Source organism: Denticeps clupeoides, chromosome 4 (assembly GCF_900700375.1).
Source record: "Denticeps clupeoides chromosome 4, fDenClu1.1, whole genome shotgun sequence".
Classification (NCBI taxonomy): domain Eukaryota; kingdom Metazoa; phylum Chordata; class Actinopteri; order Clupeiformes; family Denticipitidae; genus Denticeps; species Denticeps clupeoides.
In genome coordinates this window covers 5,817,237-5,834,726 of record NC_041710.1, presented here as the reverse complement: position 1 = coordinate 5,834,726, position 17,490 = coordinate 5,817,237, and the positions used below count along the sequence as shown (strand labels likewise).

The 17,490-nt window shown below is 41.6% G+C and overlaps 2 protein-coding genes across 2 annotated transcripts; one reads left to right on the top strand and one right to left on the bottom strand.

The window, feature by feature from the left end:
• Positions 1 to 396: 396 nt before the first annotated feature.
• LOC114788148 (serine/arginine-rich splicing factor 11-like) lies at positions 397 to 6,398 on the bottom strand. The gene is made up of 12 exons (XM_028976397.1): positions 6,277 to 6,398; positions 5,605 to 5,738; positions 3,768 to 3,877; positions 3,451 to 3,540; positions 3,320 to 3,369; positions 2,964 to 3,094; positions 2,293 to 2,365; positions 2,092 to 2,211; positions 1,747 to 1,833; positions 1,459 to 1,530; positions 1,195 to 1,366; positions 397 to 1,115 (listed from the first exon to the last, which is right to left on the bottom strand). Exons 1-12 carry the CDS (start codon positions 6,396 to 6,398, stop codon positions 921 to 923), a joined length of 1,356 nt encoding a protein of 451 aa, XP_028832230.1. The 3' UTR covers positions 397 to 920.
• A 2,843-nt stretch (positions 6,399 to 9,241) lies between these two features.
• Positions 9,242 to 16,266, top strand: LOC114788232 (alanine aminotransferase 2-like). The gene is made up of 11 exons (XM_028976586.1): positions 9,242 to 9,553; positions 9,671 to 9,760; positions 9,941 to 10,049; positions 10,245 to 10,378; positions 10,713 to 10,956; positions 11,110 to 11,189; positions 11,335 to 11,471; positions 11,893 to 12,067; positions 12,265 to 12,420; positions 12,559 to 12,671; positions 14,793 to 16,266. The coding sequence occupies exons 1-11, from the start codon at positions 9,449 to 9,451 to the stop codon at positions 14,884 to 14,886; spliced, it is 1,437 nt and encodes a 478-aa protein (XP_028832419.1). The 5' UTR covers positions 9,242 to 9,448; the 3' UTR covers positions 14,887 to 16,266.
• The last annotated feature ends 1,224 nt before the right edge of the window (positions 16,267 to 17,490 follow it).

Below are 17,490 nucleotides of genomic sequence, written 5' to 3'. Positions count from 1 at the left end.
ATTTTTCCCTAAATTCCTTTTTTTTTTCCATTTTAATTCTTCTGAATTGATTTTTTTCTGCTATAAACATATTACAAAAACTAAGTGATTATGGAGTGGGTAAAAATAAAAAGGCAACATGCCAAATCACCAGCCAATTTTTTCTTACAAATTTGGCAGACAGCCTCATCGCAGATTTTATTATTATTATTATTATTTTTTTTTTTAAGCGATTGTGAGACGCTGCGGCACAGTACACGGTGACAACGAAAAGTGTCCTCTGCTTTTATTTGTTGGATTCCGCGATTCAGTATAGGGCTCTACTCGGGGTATTCTCAGAGAGTTCTCACTAAACCCGTTTTTTTTAAACAGGACCCTGGAGTCCAGATCCCCAAATGATCCTAGGCTCATACCAAATGCCATTTTCAACCAAACAAATTGGTTTATTTGTAATATTAAAAATGCACTGATAAAATGCAAACTGAAAACTTAACATCAAGATGAGTTCTACTGAAACAATGGGTCAGAACATCAAAATGAATGAACAAAATTCCTAACAGCACTACTAGACGTAACGACGGGGGATAAAAAAAAAAAAAAGATTCGGTCAGAAGGGGCAGGAATACAAAGTCTTCAGGTGAAGCTGCGATCCTACCATTGCCCAGGTGGGGTACAGCCAAAAAAAAACAAAAAAAAACCTAAATATCTGAAATCCAGTTTACATCGATACAAAAAAGGTACATATTATATCAAAGAGATGTGATCAAAGTGAACATCAATATCATATATTACAGAATAATCCGGCAAGTAAATATCTAGTCAGAAACTGAAACTACGGCTCGCAAAAAAAACAAAAAAAAAAAAAAAAAAACAGGCAGATGAAGTTAAAAGTACAGTCTGTTTAAGAGGCTGTGGCAGAGGAACTACAAAACGACGCAACATCAGTCGCTCACGTCCATGTCATCTTCTTGATGGTCTCCATTGACCTTGGTGTCCTTCGGAGTCAGCCCCACCCCGTTTCCCTCAGCATGGTGGTCATGGCCTGGTGAGTGTGCAGAGTCATCGGACTCCTTCTGCGCCTCTCTCTCTTTTTCGCTGTCGTAGCCCTGCTCCTCCTCATCATAGTCTCGAGTGACCTACAAGAACATGGGTACGGTCCGTATAATAGCTATCGTTTGACATGGGGTAGGTAAATTTAACCAAATGAGAATTTACCTTAACATCTCCTTTCTCACTGTCCGACTTTCTGTCTCGGTCTCTCTCCTTGTCTTTAGTTCTCTTCTTCTTGCTGCCAGAACCTTCTCGTTCATCGCGGCTACGATCCTTTTCTCCCTTCCGGTCACGGTCTCGCTCTTTCCCCCGGTCCTTCTTCTTCTCCTTCTTGTGCCTATGGAGAGGTGGAAAATTACACTGCATTAACCAGTCTGTGGCCAAATCTCAATGGAATTTAAGGTTTGAGTGCCAACTGGAGCTGCTGACCTTCTAGGGGAAGGAGTCCGGGACACCTTTTTCTTGGGAGTCCAACTCTTGCTGCGACTTCGCCTCCTCTTCCTGTCAACACATACAACCAAAGTTTACTTTGAGCCACTCTGTCCAGCACAAATATGAGCCACTGATAGGGCAACATAAGCAATATTGATAACAAGGTACCATCAAATACAAGCTTGAAACACAACCGTCATCTCAGCAATGATCTACAGTATGACAGCACTGACAGGGCTGTGTGAGTGAAGTGGGAAATTTCGTCAGGGGAGACCTGGAACTCACCGACTGGAGCTGCGGGACCTCCTGGCTGTGCTGTAGCTCTTAGGAGGGGTTCTGGAGCGCTTCTTCTTCTCCTCCTTCCGTCGGTCCCTGTAGACAAAACAGAAAAATAAAGAGCATGTTATTTAAAACCATTTTTTCCTACCAGTGCGTTGCACCCCCAGACACATTTAAATGGATTTTTTTTAATGGTTTTATTAAACTAAACATGCCACTAGTTGTTTAGAATGTCCCATCAAGACCAAAATGTTATATTTAAATGCATTTTTTTTAATGATTAAAAAATAAAAATTAAAAATTTTTTATATAGCGAAAAAACGATCCCAGAAAAATAAGCATCAGCTGTACCTGGTCCGACTATTGGAACGCTTGCTTCTGTCTCGGGAACGAGAGCGCCTCCTGCGGGGACTCTTGGAGCGACGGCGACTCCGAGAGCGAGAACGCCGCCGTGACCGGCTCCTTGATCGCCTAGGACGGGTCAGTGACAGAGTTAATCCATGGGACACACACCAAATGTGGAAAAAAAAAACCCGCTGAATGGGTGCATACCTGTGCCTGGAGCGAGAGCGGGAATGTCTCCTTCTAGATCTGGAGCGGGAGCGCTTGCGCTTGTCCTTTTTATCTATAACAAGACATCATAATGACAAATGAGAAACACTGACATTAAATTTCACAGCCTCTTGAGATCATATTCATGCTTCTCTTAGACTTGGCAACTTCAGAGACACATTCTTGGGAGAGATGCTTTAGGTAAACACCCTGACAATGTCACCAGATAGAGGTGGGCAAAGGTTTTTATTTTTTATTTAAATATTTCTTACATATTGTCCATTACTTTTTTTTAAACTTATGACAACCCTGAAAAGCTTAACTTTTCACTCCAAGTTCAGGAAAAAAATAAACAAATAAATAAAACATATATATATATACACACACACACACACACACATATATATATATAATATAAAAAAAAAAAGAAGGCATTGATATATGTATGTATATATATCAATGCCTTCTTTAAGATACAGGGCTTCAGTAATGCTCATGGTTGTTTACTTTTCCCTCTAAAATGAGATTGAGCCAATTGGACTGGAGCAAAATAAAGTTAACAAAAAGTGGTCTTCAGCTAAGCTTGAGTTGAGGAGCGGACATTCTCAGTAAACTCAAAGAAACAAGAAATTAATAACAGACCAGAATTGAAGCACTCCACAAACACTTACCAGGTTCAATGGCTGCAGAGATGAGGGACTGGGCCTCTCGCACCCGTTTCATGGCCTCCTCAATCTCCTTACTAGAGGCATCAGCCTTCATTACTGGGTTCAGGGCCATTCCAGCAGCCATGGGATTCATTCTACAAATTGAATGGTCAGAAACATTACTTACAACGAAGTTAAATGTGGCATAGAACACATTTGGTCCGGTAACTTCATAGTGTTCTTAAAAACCAGTGAAAATTGGTAAAGTTGATATAGCCACGGCTGTGTATCAACCTGTAAAGTTAATAAATGCTTCTTGATACATCTGCTTTGCCTAAAATTCTAATATCTTCTATAGATTGATTACAATAAAGACGTACTTTGGATCCACAGAAGTCATGAACTTCAGCAGCTGGTCTGCCGCCAGAGACTAAGAGAGAAAAATAAAAAGCAAAATATTAAAAGACAATTTACTAGTCACATGGACAAATCTACTTTGAGGGCCACCCACCTGATTCATATTAGATCCTGGTAAGCCAAAAGCAGCGAGACCTGGGTCCATGCCGGCTGTTCCGAGGGACGCTAAAGGAACATTTCCCATCTGTAAAACACACCAAGATGACCAAGATCAATGCAAAGACGAGGTCATGGAAATAAGGTATATTAAGTTTCAGGTGTCTACAATAAAAATTACAATTGTGAGAGCTTGTCAAAAATTAGTCCCATGTTAAGAGAAAAAAAGTGTGTTATCAGAAAAAGGTGTGATAAAGGGGCGGAGTCACGTTTTGCCTGGTGTGATAATAATGAAAAAGCGATGGTGGGTCTTACAGATGCCAGTGGGTTGGGCGTGGGGAGCAGTCCTCCTCCAGGAAGAATTCCTGCTACAGCATTGGCTGGTGCCAGAAGGGACAAAGCCTTGGCCTCATCAGGAATCACTCCTACGAAGAAAAAGACAGCATTACAACCGAAAACAGGAGGGCATACCCACACACACACACACAATGTGAGACAATGTAAAACAGCAGCTTTATTCAAAACAAGCCACATTTACCGCTCAGTACTGCGCCTTTGTCTCTGTCACTGACAGAATTATTTTAACGGCTAAGACTGCTACGTCTGCAGCGTTATTAAATGACTCACAAATACACACTATTGCAGTTAAAGACTGCCAAGATGTTATCACCTGAACGTGTTTTTTAAGTCATGAACCAAACGTTAGCGAGCACAGTCGGCTCTCCACAGCGGTGTGCCCTTTGATATTGATGTTTTATGAACAACGACTCACGGTGGCTGCTTCGCTAAAAAAAGCACACAGAAAAAGAAAAAAATTCGAGATACAGAGGGGGAAAAAATAAATAAAAATTGAGGCGAGCAACAATCAATCATGTCACATTTCTCCAATTCTGTAACTCAATCATTATCTGTACATGCATTTATTTCTGAGCCATTGCTGATTTTAAACACAAATTCCCCAGCACAGGAGGCGGGGGGGTTAATAAAGCAGTAACTGACTACATATGAAAATGTGTAAGCAGGAGCCCAGATAACTGAAAGCCCACAGCCAGTAATAGAGAGTATCTGTCCATCGAACAGGGGAAAAAATAAAAAATAAAGAACAGAACATTTGCCTGTACGCTAAAAAAAAAATCGTATGCAGTGATACAACACAAGGACAACAGAGAGAACAAACAGGCACACGAGAAAGACCACTGCTGCAGGAGGTTAAACTGTAGGCTGGCTTTGTCAGCTGGGGTCTGGTAAACAGGACTGTAAAACACAACAACAACAGAACAGAAACACCACCATTAAAGAGAGAGCAGGGCATAGTGCGCGGTTAACATGCGGAAAGAAATTTTCCGCACGGTATTATTATTTTTAAAAATCTGCTTTGGGACCAGTGTTTTTTTTCCCCCCTCATATTTGAATTAAAAAGTGTTGATAGTGTTCATTACGACAGTCAGAAACTTCAGACTCATTCTGACTTCTTACCGTACGCTCCTAAAAGATACAAAAAAAACAACAAAAAAACATTACATTGTGGGTTTAGACGTCCAGAATACAGGAATTACTCGAGTTCTTTTCACTAAACTATGCTTGTTCATTTAAAACAGACAATGCATCTAAAAGAGAAGGCATGTGAAAAAGAACAGAATAAGATGAAGTTGGAGAGAGAAGAGAAAGTAGTGCAAGAAAAAGGTGAGAATAAAAGAGAAAAGAGGGTTCTTGAATGCTGGCCTTTTGTAATTGTCTACCCCCTGTTGGCAGGAAGAAGACACTTTCAGCCATCAGGGAGCGGGCTCTGCTTTTGCCTTCTCCACTACGGAAATCACACAGACAAATAACAGAAAGAGTTTAATAGAGGACAACATTCTGACCACGGGGAGGGGGGGGAATTGTGGTTATAATGAAATCATCTGCCTGCGTGAGCTCGGTCATGGCCAGTCTCCATCCCAGACACCAACAGCCGACCCCTGATATACTTCTCACAGCTTCACGCAGACTAACTGTGTACCAAAAGGTCTAAAGTCTATCTGGCCATTTTGGCGGCCCAGCACCTGCCTTAGCACCACCCTGTCCCAAAGCAATCCTGAAAAGGACACGTCAAAGCCATTTAAGGACAACAAATAAAAGATTAAAAAAACGGACGAGGTCATAGCACACCAACCTTCAGCATACGGGACTACTATTAGCGCCCGGTCCACAAAGACCGTGTTGGTCAGATGCTGAGAGACTCCCACCGACTCGGTCTCCCGGAACTTAACAAAACACACGCGGGACGTCACCGGCATCGTGGAATCGCTGGGAAAACAAGAACAGGGTTAAAACACACATCCAGCTCGTTCAGGGTGGTATGTAGCCTAGTGGGTAACACACTAGCCTGTGAACCAGAAGACCCAGGTTCAAACCCCACTTACTACCATTGTGTCCCTGAGTAAGACACTTAACCCTGAGTTGCTCCAGGGGGAACTGTCCCTGTAACTACTGATTGTAAGTCGCTCTGGATAATAAATGCTGTAAATGTTCATCCTACACAGGGCTTCCAACTTCATTCGTGTGCGTGTAACCTCGGAATTTAAACGCCAGATTAAAAATACGGCCTTTTGTGCGATTGTTTGGCCGATATGACCCAGGTTGAAGAGGACGGAAGGTCCCTCCCGCAGAGGCTTTAAGCCGTCAGCGGCGGGGAACAGGTTCCTTCCTTCGCCCTCCATTTTACCCGCTAGCCGTGACGCTAAGCTAAACCGCCCCGTTAACGACGCGCCGCGATCCTGCAACGCCTCGGCCCGTTTACACGCCGCCCGCCCCCCCCCAAAAAAACACGCAAACCCAAACTTACTCTGGCGGGAACAACTTCATCTCTTCCACGGTTCCGAGGAACCCGAAGAGGGTGCGCATCTGCTCGGACGTGCTGCCCGGCGACACGTTGGTCACCTGAATCACGTTCGTGCCGGAGGTCATCTTTACCCAGAACAAAAAAACGGAGGTCTTCCTCCACACACACTCACACGCGGGGGGAAAAAAAAAACCCGAATCGTCTAGGCTAACGTCGGTCAATTTCACACACGTTCACATCCAGACAGAGCAGCAGGCCCGTCCGCCATCACGCGGTTGTTCTGCCGCTGGGTTTCGCGCATGCGCAGCACGCTACGCGCGTCCCGCCTCTGCAGCGCCCTCTGCCTGTGGGTGGTGTCTGAAAAGCCCGCAGCCAATAATAGCGAGTAACAGGAAATGTTTTTTTTTTTTTTTTTAAAGAACATAGAATACTTGCCTGCATGATAAAAAAAAATTTGCATGCAGTGATACAACACAAAGACAACAGAGAGGAAAAACAGGCACACGAGAAAGACCACTGCTGCAGGAGGTTAAACTGTAGGCTGGCTTTGTCAGCTAGGGTCTGGTAAACAGGACTGTAAAACACGACAACAACAGAACAGAAACACCACCATAAAACAGGACAGGGCATTGCGTGGTTAACTTTTTTTAAAATTGCCTTGGGATCAGTGTTTTTTTTTTTCATTTTTGAATTAAATAGTGTTCGTAGTGTTAATTATGACAGTCAGAGAGTTCAGACTCATTCTGACTTCTTGCTCTGCTGCGCCTGTACTTTGACTGTAAATGCCCACGAACGCTGTGGAAGTGTGCTCATGGTACTTTTTAAGGGTAATAAAACACCCAAACACCTACAGCATTGCAACTGCAATTCATGCACACTTTGTACAGTACAGGCCAAAAGTCTGGACACACCTTCTCATTCAATGTGTTTTCTTTATTTTCATGACCATTTACGTTGGTAGATTCTCACTGAAGGCATCAAAACTATGAATGAACACATGTGGAGTTATGTACTTAACAAAAAGTGGAGACCTGACCTCCACAGTCACCGGACCTGAACCCAATCCAGATGGTTTGGAGTGAGCTGGACCGCAGAGTGAAGGCAAAGGGGTCAACAAGTGCTAAACACCTCTGGGAACTCCTTCAAGACTGTTGGAAAACCATTTCAGGTGACAACCTCTTGAAGCTCATCGAGAGAATGCCAAGAGTGTGTAAAGCAGTAATCAGAGCAAAGGGCGGCAATTTTGAAGAAACTAGAATATAAAACATGTTTTCAGATATTTCACCTTTTTTTAAGTACATAACTCCATAACTCCGTTTTCTGGTGGTTGTGGCTGTGGTGACCTTCTGGTTTGTTTCATGCTAAGTCCTTGTTTAGCAGTTGTCAGGAACTGAAATATGTGTGGTTGTAGTGGTATATTGGTGCTACAGTGGCCCGGTACCCTAACTAGGACAGCCTAACTAAGGTGAATTTAACACTGTCTGTGCTTAACAGGGGGACTGTGTGATAAAGTGGACTTAATAATTGACACAGTGTCTGGGACTTTAATAGAAGGCCAGAGAAAACAGATGTGTTTTCAGTTTAGATTTTAACACTGAGACTGAGTCCCGAACACGGAGCTTTATATGAGCTTTATAGGTCAAAAGTAGGATTTTGTAGTCAATCCTAAATTTGATGGGTAACAAGTGCAGTGATTGTAAGACTGGGGTGATGTGGTCAAATTTCCTCATTCTAGTTAGAACTCTGGCTGCAGCATTCTGAACTAGCTGGAGTTTACTCATGCACCTACTAGAGCATCCAGACAGTAATGCACTGCAGTTATCTAACCCTGATGTGATAAAGGCATGGACCAACTTTTATAGTAAATATTTCTAAGGTGAAAGAATGCTATCCTAATGATATTATCTATATGCGAATCAAATGAGAGACCTGCATCAATGAGAACACCTAGATCCTTTACTTCAGTACTTGGTGAGATAGAAAGGCTATCCAGGGTTATGATGTAGTCAGCCAGCTTATGTCTGGCTTCTTCAGACCCAATTACAAGAGCTTCCGTCTTATCAGGGTTTAACTGGAGAAAGTTGGTGAGCTTCCACTGTCTAATGTCCTTCAGACAATTCTCTATTCTGTTCAGCTGCTGCCTCTCATCTTGATTGCTGATTGATACAACTGTGCGTTGTCAGCGTAGCAATGAAAGATAATACCGTGTTTACGAATGACGTCACCTAAAGGTAACATGTATAAGGAAAATAGTAACAGACCTAGGACAGAACCTGGTGGAACACCAAACACTACTTTTACTATGTGAAGAAGAATCACCATTGATGTCCACAAACTGATACCGATCAGATATAATCTGAACCATAAAAGGGCTGTTCCTTTAATCTCAACAACATTCTTTAACCTGTCAAGGAGAATAGCGTGATCAATAGTGTCAAACGCTGCACTCAGGTCAAGCAGGACAAGCAGCGAGATGCGTCCCTGATCAGAGGTGTTAGGTGATATATGTTGAATTTTTTGTATACGTATACTGTTAATTTTTTGGTATTTCAAATGGTGATTAAACATGCGGTGACACAAGATAACACCAGATATCGCACCATGTGTGAGAAAACATTGACCAAAATGTGATTGAGAACATCGCACGAGTAGCACAAAGTCCACGGGTTGTGTTACTGTTTGCACTAAAGTTTAATTTCTTGCATAAGCTCCAGATGGTGAATGATTGCCATATCAGCATATTCTCTGTTATGTATTAAACATATAGATCCACTTGTGAAGCAGTACAAGAACGAAAAAAGTAGTTTTTTAATTTTCATCTCACTATTTTACAATGTTTTTAATTCTCTTACAGGAGCAGTAACATCGGGCATCTTGTCTTGCTTGTCCACTGTTTGCACAAATGGCTGTTTAATTTTACACGTAATCAGGCATCTTCTGCCAAATAAAACAAAGCAGGAGATCCTTCAGACATGAGACTCAGCAAGAACTTTCACCTGACCGGGGCGTCTCACTCACCGCACAAAAACAGACAGAAACGTGTCACAGCAAGGGACAAGGCGAGGCAAGGGACAAGTTTAATTCTCTTCCCAGCCTGTATACATGAAGGTCAACATACTTTAAAAGGAAGCATAGAAGACTGAAAAACGAGAATAACAGGAGGATAAAGAATAAGATGTCTGTTCTGAGAGCAATCAGCCCAGATTTGAGCAGAATCCGGCTGGTAGATCAGGACTGTCTGTCAAAGCGAGCTGCTCAGATCAGGGAAGCGTTGCTGCAGGTAAGATGAATGACAATCAGATAATGCCAATGAAATTCCTGTTTCAACGCCATATTGCATTTCAACAATAAGCTGATCATGTATAAACCTAATATGCTTTTTCACGGAATGGTTCAGGGACTGGAGAGACCTTTTAAGCATTTGATTGACATCTCTTTGGGTGATGCCCACAGAGGAGGACTGCAGCCTATCACTTTTGTACGACAGGTAAAACACGCTGTCAAGCTTTTAACCTGCACTCCCTGTTCCTTCATGGGATTGATTAAATATTAATAAACTTCTCTGAGAATATCTGTTTTATCTGTTACTTTTGTTTTATGCTTTTGCGGTATATCTCATAATTTACACAGTTTTGCAGGGTACTCAAAGTTATTCTATGTGCTTTAGGTCATCTCAGCCTGTCTGTACCCCTCACTGCTTGACAGTGGGAGGCTGCCAACTGATGTAAAAAGCAGAGCCAGGAACCTGCTGAAACAATGTGAGGGCGAAAGTGTGGGTGAGCCATTTCAATTCCCAACTTATAACAGTCCAGGCTCTACGGTCTGGACTTGATTCTGAGCGTCAGATTATTATAGAGTTCTGATTTTTAAAAGATTATTAAAGATTTCTGATAATTCTTTTTCCAGGTCTGTAGAAACCATGAATGAAAAGTTGAATAAAAGTCTCTGTCTCTGTGTATGTGCTTATTTAGGATCCTACACAGCTACATGTGGCCTTCCTAAAATTCAGCACAGTTTGTCAGAATTCATCTCCAGACGAGACAGGGGTGTGCCCTCCTCCCCTGAGAACATTTTCATCACCTCTGGCTCCCAGCAAGCTCTTATGGTGAGACATGAGCTGCATTTCTGAACATTTCAGAAATAAACATAGTGAGCAGTATAATAATCATGACTACACGGTAAATGAATCATATATTGGTAGGTATCCAATGTCTAGACTCCAGCCGTCTAAGGCTTGTTTTTGCCTTGTTGTGGGTTCAGTTAGTAATCAAGTTTTCTGTTCTTTATATGTATTTGTTTTTACACACAAGTGTGCAGGTTATAACAGAATTGTCTGTTATTCTAAAAATTTTGACCAAATTTCATTACTGTACAGAAAGACAGAACAGAGTATAAGCATGACTCTGCTTGATGAACTAAAGTCGTGCTGCTTATTCCAGCTGGTTCTGCGACTATTTGTGCACGGCAAGGGCTCTTTGCAAACGGGTATTATGACACCAGTTCCCTCCTCCCCCTTATTCAACATGGCACTGAGTTCACTGGGTGGTGCAGTGGTGCCCTATCACCTCTGTGAGGAGGAGGGATGGACTCTGCGGTTGGACGAGATGCGCAGAGCCCTCGCCACTGCCAGGCGGCACTGCAACCCCATGGGCCTTTATGTCATCAATCCAGGAAATCCAGTCGGTAAGTACAATTTAGACACAGATCTTGACAAACCTTCTTTACAAATGAAGCGGATGACACAATTCTTTCACAAGGACTCACAGCTTAGTCTGAATATTACTAACTTCCATCTCATTTCTGGTTTATTTATTTGTTCGTCTGCTCTCCCACAAGGTCAAGTCCAGAGCCAGAAGTCTATTGAGGATGTGATCAGGTTCGCTGCAGAGGAAAAACTCTTCCTGCTTGCTGATGAGGTGCTTGTCTTCCCATCTTCTGTATCTCTGTAACTAGAACCTGGGTTCATGCTGAGATCACATCCGTCAGATGAGAGATTAACAAGCTCTCAGTGTGAATGCAATAACAGGAGGCCGCAATAAACTCAGGTTTATTCTTCCATAGGTTTACCAGGACAGTGTGCATGACCCAACTGCTGAGTTTGTGTCGTATAAAAGGGTGCTGCATGAGATGGGACCTCCGTACAGCAACACAGTGGAACTAGCCTCCTTCAATTCGGCCTCTAAAGGATTCATGGGAGAGTGAGTCTTGTTGCATTGGTCCAATAATTTTCCTGGAATTTCATTTCGTCAACGGGAAAAGACACAGAAACACACGCATACTGTACATACTATAAAAACTGCATACAGCCAGTATGAATATGAATAACAAAAGAGAGCATCTTTTCTAATACCAAATGTTCCCAAACAACAACAACAATTATTTTGTATATATCCATAATCACATACAGTATGTCTCAATGGGCTTTGACAGGCCCTACAGTTGACCCTTCTGCACACAAGGAAAACCATTTAGCCTAATGTCATGAAAACTACATTTACTAGATGATAAGCACATAGATGCACATCTAGAAGAGTGTGACAAATTTCCTGTAAGATTTGATTCTGTAAATGGAGAGAGAGAAAAATGCAGAACTGACTCCAGCTGCTCTGTCCTGCTCAGGTGTGGATTGCGAGGTGGTTATGTGGAGTTTGTGAACCTGGACTCTGCTGTCATGGGCCACATCTACACACTGTTCTCAACAGAGGCCTGTACTGCGGTGATGGGGCAGATTGCTCTGGACATCATGGCAAACCCCCCACGTTCTGGAGATGCCTCTTATACAGCTTTCTTTGAGGCAGGTGTAACTGCTACACCATAATTCAGTTTTCAGTATTCACACTAAATGCAAACATTAATATACAGTATAAAATGATTTTAGCAGGCTTTCATATTTTAGTTGTGAAACCCCTTGATCATGGAGACCACAACACACCACCATCTTCTCCTGTTCAGAGACTGAGATATATCTTCCTATGGAACATTTTCATATAGGAAGTCCAGAACAGACGAAACACACTGAATAATAATGCAAAGAGGGTCCAGGAAACACTAAACTCTCTGGATGGGATGAGCTGCCAACCAATCAGAGGAGGGATATATGCCTTCCCACAGTTGCACCTACCTGCAAGGGCTGTTGCGAAGGCAGAGGTAAGAGATAAAAAAAAAGCTACACATCTATCACAGTAACAGAGAAGCAGAATCATTGGAACAATGTTAAATAAACAGGAGACCAGAGATTAGAGGAGGTAAAGTTTGAGAGTTAAAAATGCTCTTCTCTCCTCACAGGAAGCTGGTGTAGCTCCTGATCTGCTCTACTGCATGCTATTACTGGAGGAGATGGGCCTGTGTGTGGGGCCGGGCAGTGAGCACCTCCAGAGAAAGGATACACATCACCTACGGTACATTACACACCTGCCAGACGAGCCCATAGTCCAGCCTAGAGCCAACAGCTATTAATCGGCCAGACTATATATACAATACATAATGTTTTGGCCGATTATGGTGGGATCTAGAAACATAGGTATTGAGATAGTATGCCAGCCTTTTTTTTATTATGAGCTTGAAGACAGATTAAAGAGACTAGATTTGTTGAGTAGTTTGACTGTGGGTTTTAGAAAATAGCATGCAAGCATGGCTGCTGGTTAATCTTGTTATTGTTAATAGCTGCTAAACTTAAATTTTATTTAGATTTGATGGTTTTCCTGCAACCAATGAGCATTTGGCCTTTTTTTTTCTTCTGTTTTTGTGTTTGACAAAAACAGCCCCTGATGAAAGTCTTGTCGCTTGTGTACAAACTGACCTCAAGTGCCGCTGAAATATATTTCTAATCAAGATATTTTACAAGAGATGGATCATTTTATTCCCAACAGATTTTGTAATAATGTTTCAGTGCAAAACAAAACTGTCGTTGGTAAAGCCCGTTGAGTCCAGTTTTTCCAAATTAGGTCTCAGGTGTGTATAAAAAGACCCTCTGTTCACTAGACCTTCACATCAACTGCAACTAGAGCTCCACAACATTTTTTTCATGCCTATTAAGAAATCCTTGCTGAGAAAAATCCATCATTTACAGCATTTATCAGACGCCCTTATCCAGAGCGACTTACAAGCAGTAGTTACAGGGACAGTCCCCCTGGAGCAACTTAAGGTTAAGTGTCTTACTCAGGGACACAATGGTAGTAAGTGGGATTTGAACCTGGGTCTTCTGGTTCGTAGGCGAGTGTGTTACCCACTAGGCTACTACCACCCTGGTACAAGACCTGGTCCACGAGACCTGGTCAACTGAAGTCCCTGTGTCAACCAGAACAGTTTGTCGGATATTGTCTCGAAATGGCCTCCATGATCGAATCACTGCCCACAAGCCAGCACTAAACAAAAGACAATTGAAAAACCTTTTTTGCCAAGGCCCACAGCCTGCTAAAAGGATGGATGCTGGAAAAGTGGTAGATGGTGGATTTTTCAGATGAATCTTCTGTTGAATTACACCACAGTCGCCGCAAATATTGCAAGAGACCTACTGGAGAACCGCATGGAACCAAGATTCACCCAGAAAAGAGTGAAGTTTGGTCTGGGGTTACATCCAGTATGGGGGTGTGCGAAAGATCTGCAGGGTGGAAGGCAACATCAGTAGTCTGAAATACCAAGAAATCTTAGTTACCTTTTATATTCCCAACCATAAAAGAGGCCAAATTCTGCAGCAGGATGGTGCTCCATCACATACGTCCATCTCCACATCAAAGTTCCTCAAGGCGAAGAAGATCAAGATGCTCCAGGATTGGCTAGCCCAGTCACCAGACATGAACATCATTGAGCATGTGTGGGGTAGGATGAAAGAGGAAGCATGGAAGATGGAACCAAAGAATATTGATGAACTCTGGGAGGCATGCAAGACTGCTTTCTTTGCTATTCCTGATGACCTCATCAATAAATTGTACGAATCCGTGCCAAACCACATTGATGTAGTCCTTCAAGCTCATGGAAGTCATATAAGATATTAAATTTGGGTCTCACAGCACCACTACTTTATTTAAATTGCTGACATATTTTTGTATTTACAGTAAATTTGTTCAATTTCTGTATAGGTGACAAAACTTTTCTCTTGCAAAAATTTGACCTTTCTGTCTTGATTAAATGATAAATCTTTTTTTCAGTGAAACTAATTAATTTCAATGCATTAAACATCATTTGGTAGGGATTTAGCTTTTAGCTCATATTAGCTATTTCTAACACCAATTGATTAATTAAAAGTCAGGTTAATAGTAGGTGTTTCTACAAAATAGATAAGCGACAAGACTTTTGTCAGGGACTGTATATGAATATAATCTCTATACCTGGAGGAATGTTCCGATATGCCTTATGAAATCCTGCAGGAAAGTGCTGAGGTGGTTATTGGAAGTATAATTGTAGCATACAATTCTGAAATCCCATTGCTTCTGATTAGGGTCTGTAATTAATTCACAATAGTCAAACCTCATTGGTTGCATTTTCTCTTTTTTTTGTTGTCATTTTTTTCCTTCAATAAGGCTTTGTATTGCCACCCCAGAGGACACCCTGCAGGAAGTGCTGGAGAGACTGAGCACGTTCCACCTCCACTTCATGAGGCTGTTCTCCGGTTGACCTCACTGTGACCTGCTGCACTTGAGCCAAATATTTCCCAGACTTCACTGCCCATTAAAAGCCAAGTAACATTTCAACAATTACATATGGTATATCTTCACATCTTCATAATTCACGAACCACATGATAAATAAACATCTGTTTTTCTTAGGACCTTTGGTGTCATTCATTTTAATATTATATTGTATCACTGCAACTCAGTGACCTACAAATTCAATAATGATAACTCATCAACATGTAAGGTAGTTGATTGGTCGATTATGACCACTTATAAACTATGTGTTTTTTATTAGCGGTTATGTTGTGAGATGATGTGGCTCTAGTGCCTCTGGATTTTTTCATGCTCTACCTGTTCATTTCCACAATCAAAAAGCATGCATGCTAGGTAAATTGGTGACTCCACAGATGTGAGTGTGTGAATGAATGGAGTGTGTCTTATTATTGATTGAATCAAATAATGATTTATATTTTAATTGTAATAGCTGTCATATTGTAAGACTCTTGCCAAGATTCACAGCCCTAATTTGTCCATTCTCCTGCTGTTGCCAGGATTGGGGAGTGGCGAGTTACGTATAACATTGTTATGTAATTTAATTACGAATAGACTGCAATTGTAACCTGTTATGTTAGTGTAGGAAAAGCTGTAATTAAATCTTCCCAACACTGTGTGCAGCCCTAGGCGGCTGCTTCATTTGCTTATGCCTTGGGCTGCTCTGCCTGGACGTAAATGTGGCTTGAGAGTATTGAAAAAGCAGAGATTGCATTCACAAGCAACTCCATGTTCAGTGGTCAACTTCCCCTAAAACACTGCGTGTAAGGTTGGGTTTGTGTTGAATAGACAGTTATACTGGAGCAGTTACACTTAAAATGGTCAATGGCAAGATAGCGTTGTGGCCTCACACAGTGTGAGTATTTGTGAAAGAATTTTGCATGATCTCCCCTATATAATATATTGTAATATGCATGTGGATGATGGATCAGACTGAGGGCACCTCAGCTCTATGGACAACTATGGTGTATTTTCTCTGCTTTGTAAATGAGCAGCTTGAACAAGTATTTTTTGAATGACAAATGAAATAATTGTATCTTGACTGAATAGTATCTTGAAAAGTATTCATAAATGACAAAAAAAAGCCACCCACAGATTCTTCTTTTATGTGATCGTTTAGTCATCAGTTTAATTCTCAGCTGAGGTCGACCATTAACATTGTAGCGCCTGTTAAATGTAACACCCAAACAGAAAACACCAGAGAAGTGTGTGGTAAAAAATATTGTTCTCTGGCGCCCTCTGGCAGCCATTCATTGCAAAAACCCAACAGAACATTTCCACCTGTAATGAAAAAATCGATTAGGAAAATAAAGTATTCATTTTGTTTAGAGCAACAGTGTTCTGCTACAGCTTTTTTTGGTAGATGGAGACACACAGAATTTTTGGTAAATGGAGACACGCTATTCAATAAGAAATTATAAGTAACAGATAATTAATGGTTTCTTGATTCAGTTTGTTTATCTGTTTGTTTATTTCTCTTTTTTGAAACTGCTTTTTGAAATTGATTTTTAAATACCATTATTCAATATCCAAATTCATCAATGAAACATGAGAATGAAATGAAAATAACATTTTTTTTTTGTTTTGTAATCCTAAACAGAGTTTCTAAGTTTCTATTTGCGATTTAGTTATATAATTTGAATGTACCACACGACAAGAAGCAACTGGAAAAACTGCACATTGTATGCCAGTCTTAAGTGGTATGGGATTTCAGCGGTGGCAGCTTGTGGTTTAAACTTTCCTTTGGTTCGCTGTGTGTGTGTGTGTCAATGGGAAAGGTCACGACTTGGTCCTCTGGAGTGGTTTCTGACTTTTCCGGCCATGACCTTTAAACAGATGGAATCTGCTCTTGTTGAGCAACGGAAAATGCTCCAGTTTCAAGTGGCTTTTTACTGTTCAGCAGCATTTGGGGAAGTAAAGTCTGAAACCGCCACTAACCAGAGCATGTAGAGCCACATTTAGTGAAAGTGAAGTCATTTTCATTGTGATACACTGCAGCACAGCATATGGTGCACACAATGAAATGTGTCCTCTGCTTTTAACCCATCAGTGAGAAGCGGGCAGCCATGACAGGCACCCGTGGAGCAGTGTGTGGGGACGGTGCTTTGCTCAGAGGCAGCTTGGCAGATCGGGACTCGAACCAACAACCTTCTGATTATGGGTCCGGGTCCTTCACCACTGCCCCACTAAATAAATGATGTGCATCTTAGGTCCCTATGCAGCACCTATGCAGGATAGTAAAAAAAATAAAAAGGCTGGCAATAACAGTCTTCTCATGTGATTTATTTTTACTGCATGTTGCCGCACGTTCTTCCAATTCCAGACCTCTTCACTGTTCTTGTCTGCCACTACCCTTTTGTTTTTTATTATCTTTTTCCCTTTTAATTTTACAACTTGTGAATCTATCTATGCAGTCAAACAACAGAGTGGTTCAGGATGCGTTTCACTGACCAATTAAAATGAAAGTGCATATATGCAGGGCTCCTCGTCATCTTCTGGCTGCGGAATTCTCCAGGAAGTCCAGAGAGTGTGTTGTAGGCGTGGGCTCAGCTCAG

Excerpts from the sequence above, each read along its gene's own strand:
- LOC114788148 (XM_028976397.1), bottom strand. The coding sequence starts at position 6,398 with ATGACCTCCGGCACGAACGTGATTCAGGTGACCAACGTGTCGCCGGGC. Across the intron at positions 3,878-5,604 it reads AGTAGTCCCGTATGCTGAAG|GAGTGATTCCTGATGAGGCC; the intron begins GTTGGTGTGCTA and ends TTTTCTTCGTAG. Across the intron at positions 3,541-3,767 it reads CGCCCAACCCACTGGCATCT|ATGGGAAATGTTCCTTTAGC; the intron begins GTAAGACCCACC and ends TGTGTTTTACAG.
- LOC114788232 (XM_028976586.1), top strand. The coding sequence starts at position 9,449 with ATGTCTGTTCTGAGAGCAATCAGCCCAGATTTGAGCAGAATCCGGCTG. Across the intron at positions 9,554-9,670 it reads TCAGGGAAGCGTTGCTGCAG|GGACTGGAGAGACCTTTTAA; the intron begins GTAAGATGAATG and ends GGAATGGTTCAG. Across the intron at positions 10,957-11,109 it reads CAATCCAGGAAATCCAGTCG|GTCAAGTCCAGAGCCAGAAG; the intron begins GTAAGTACAATT and ends CTCTCCCACAAG.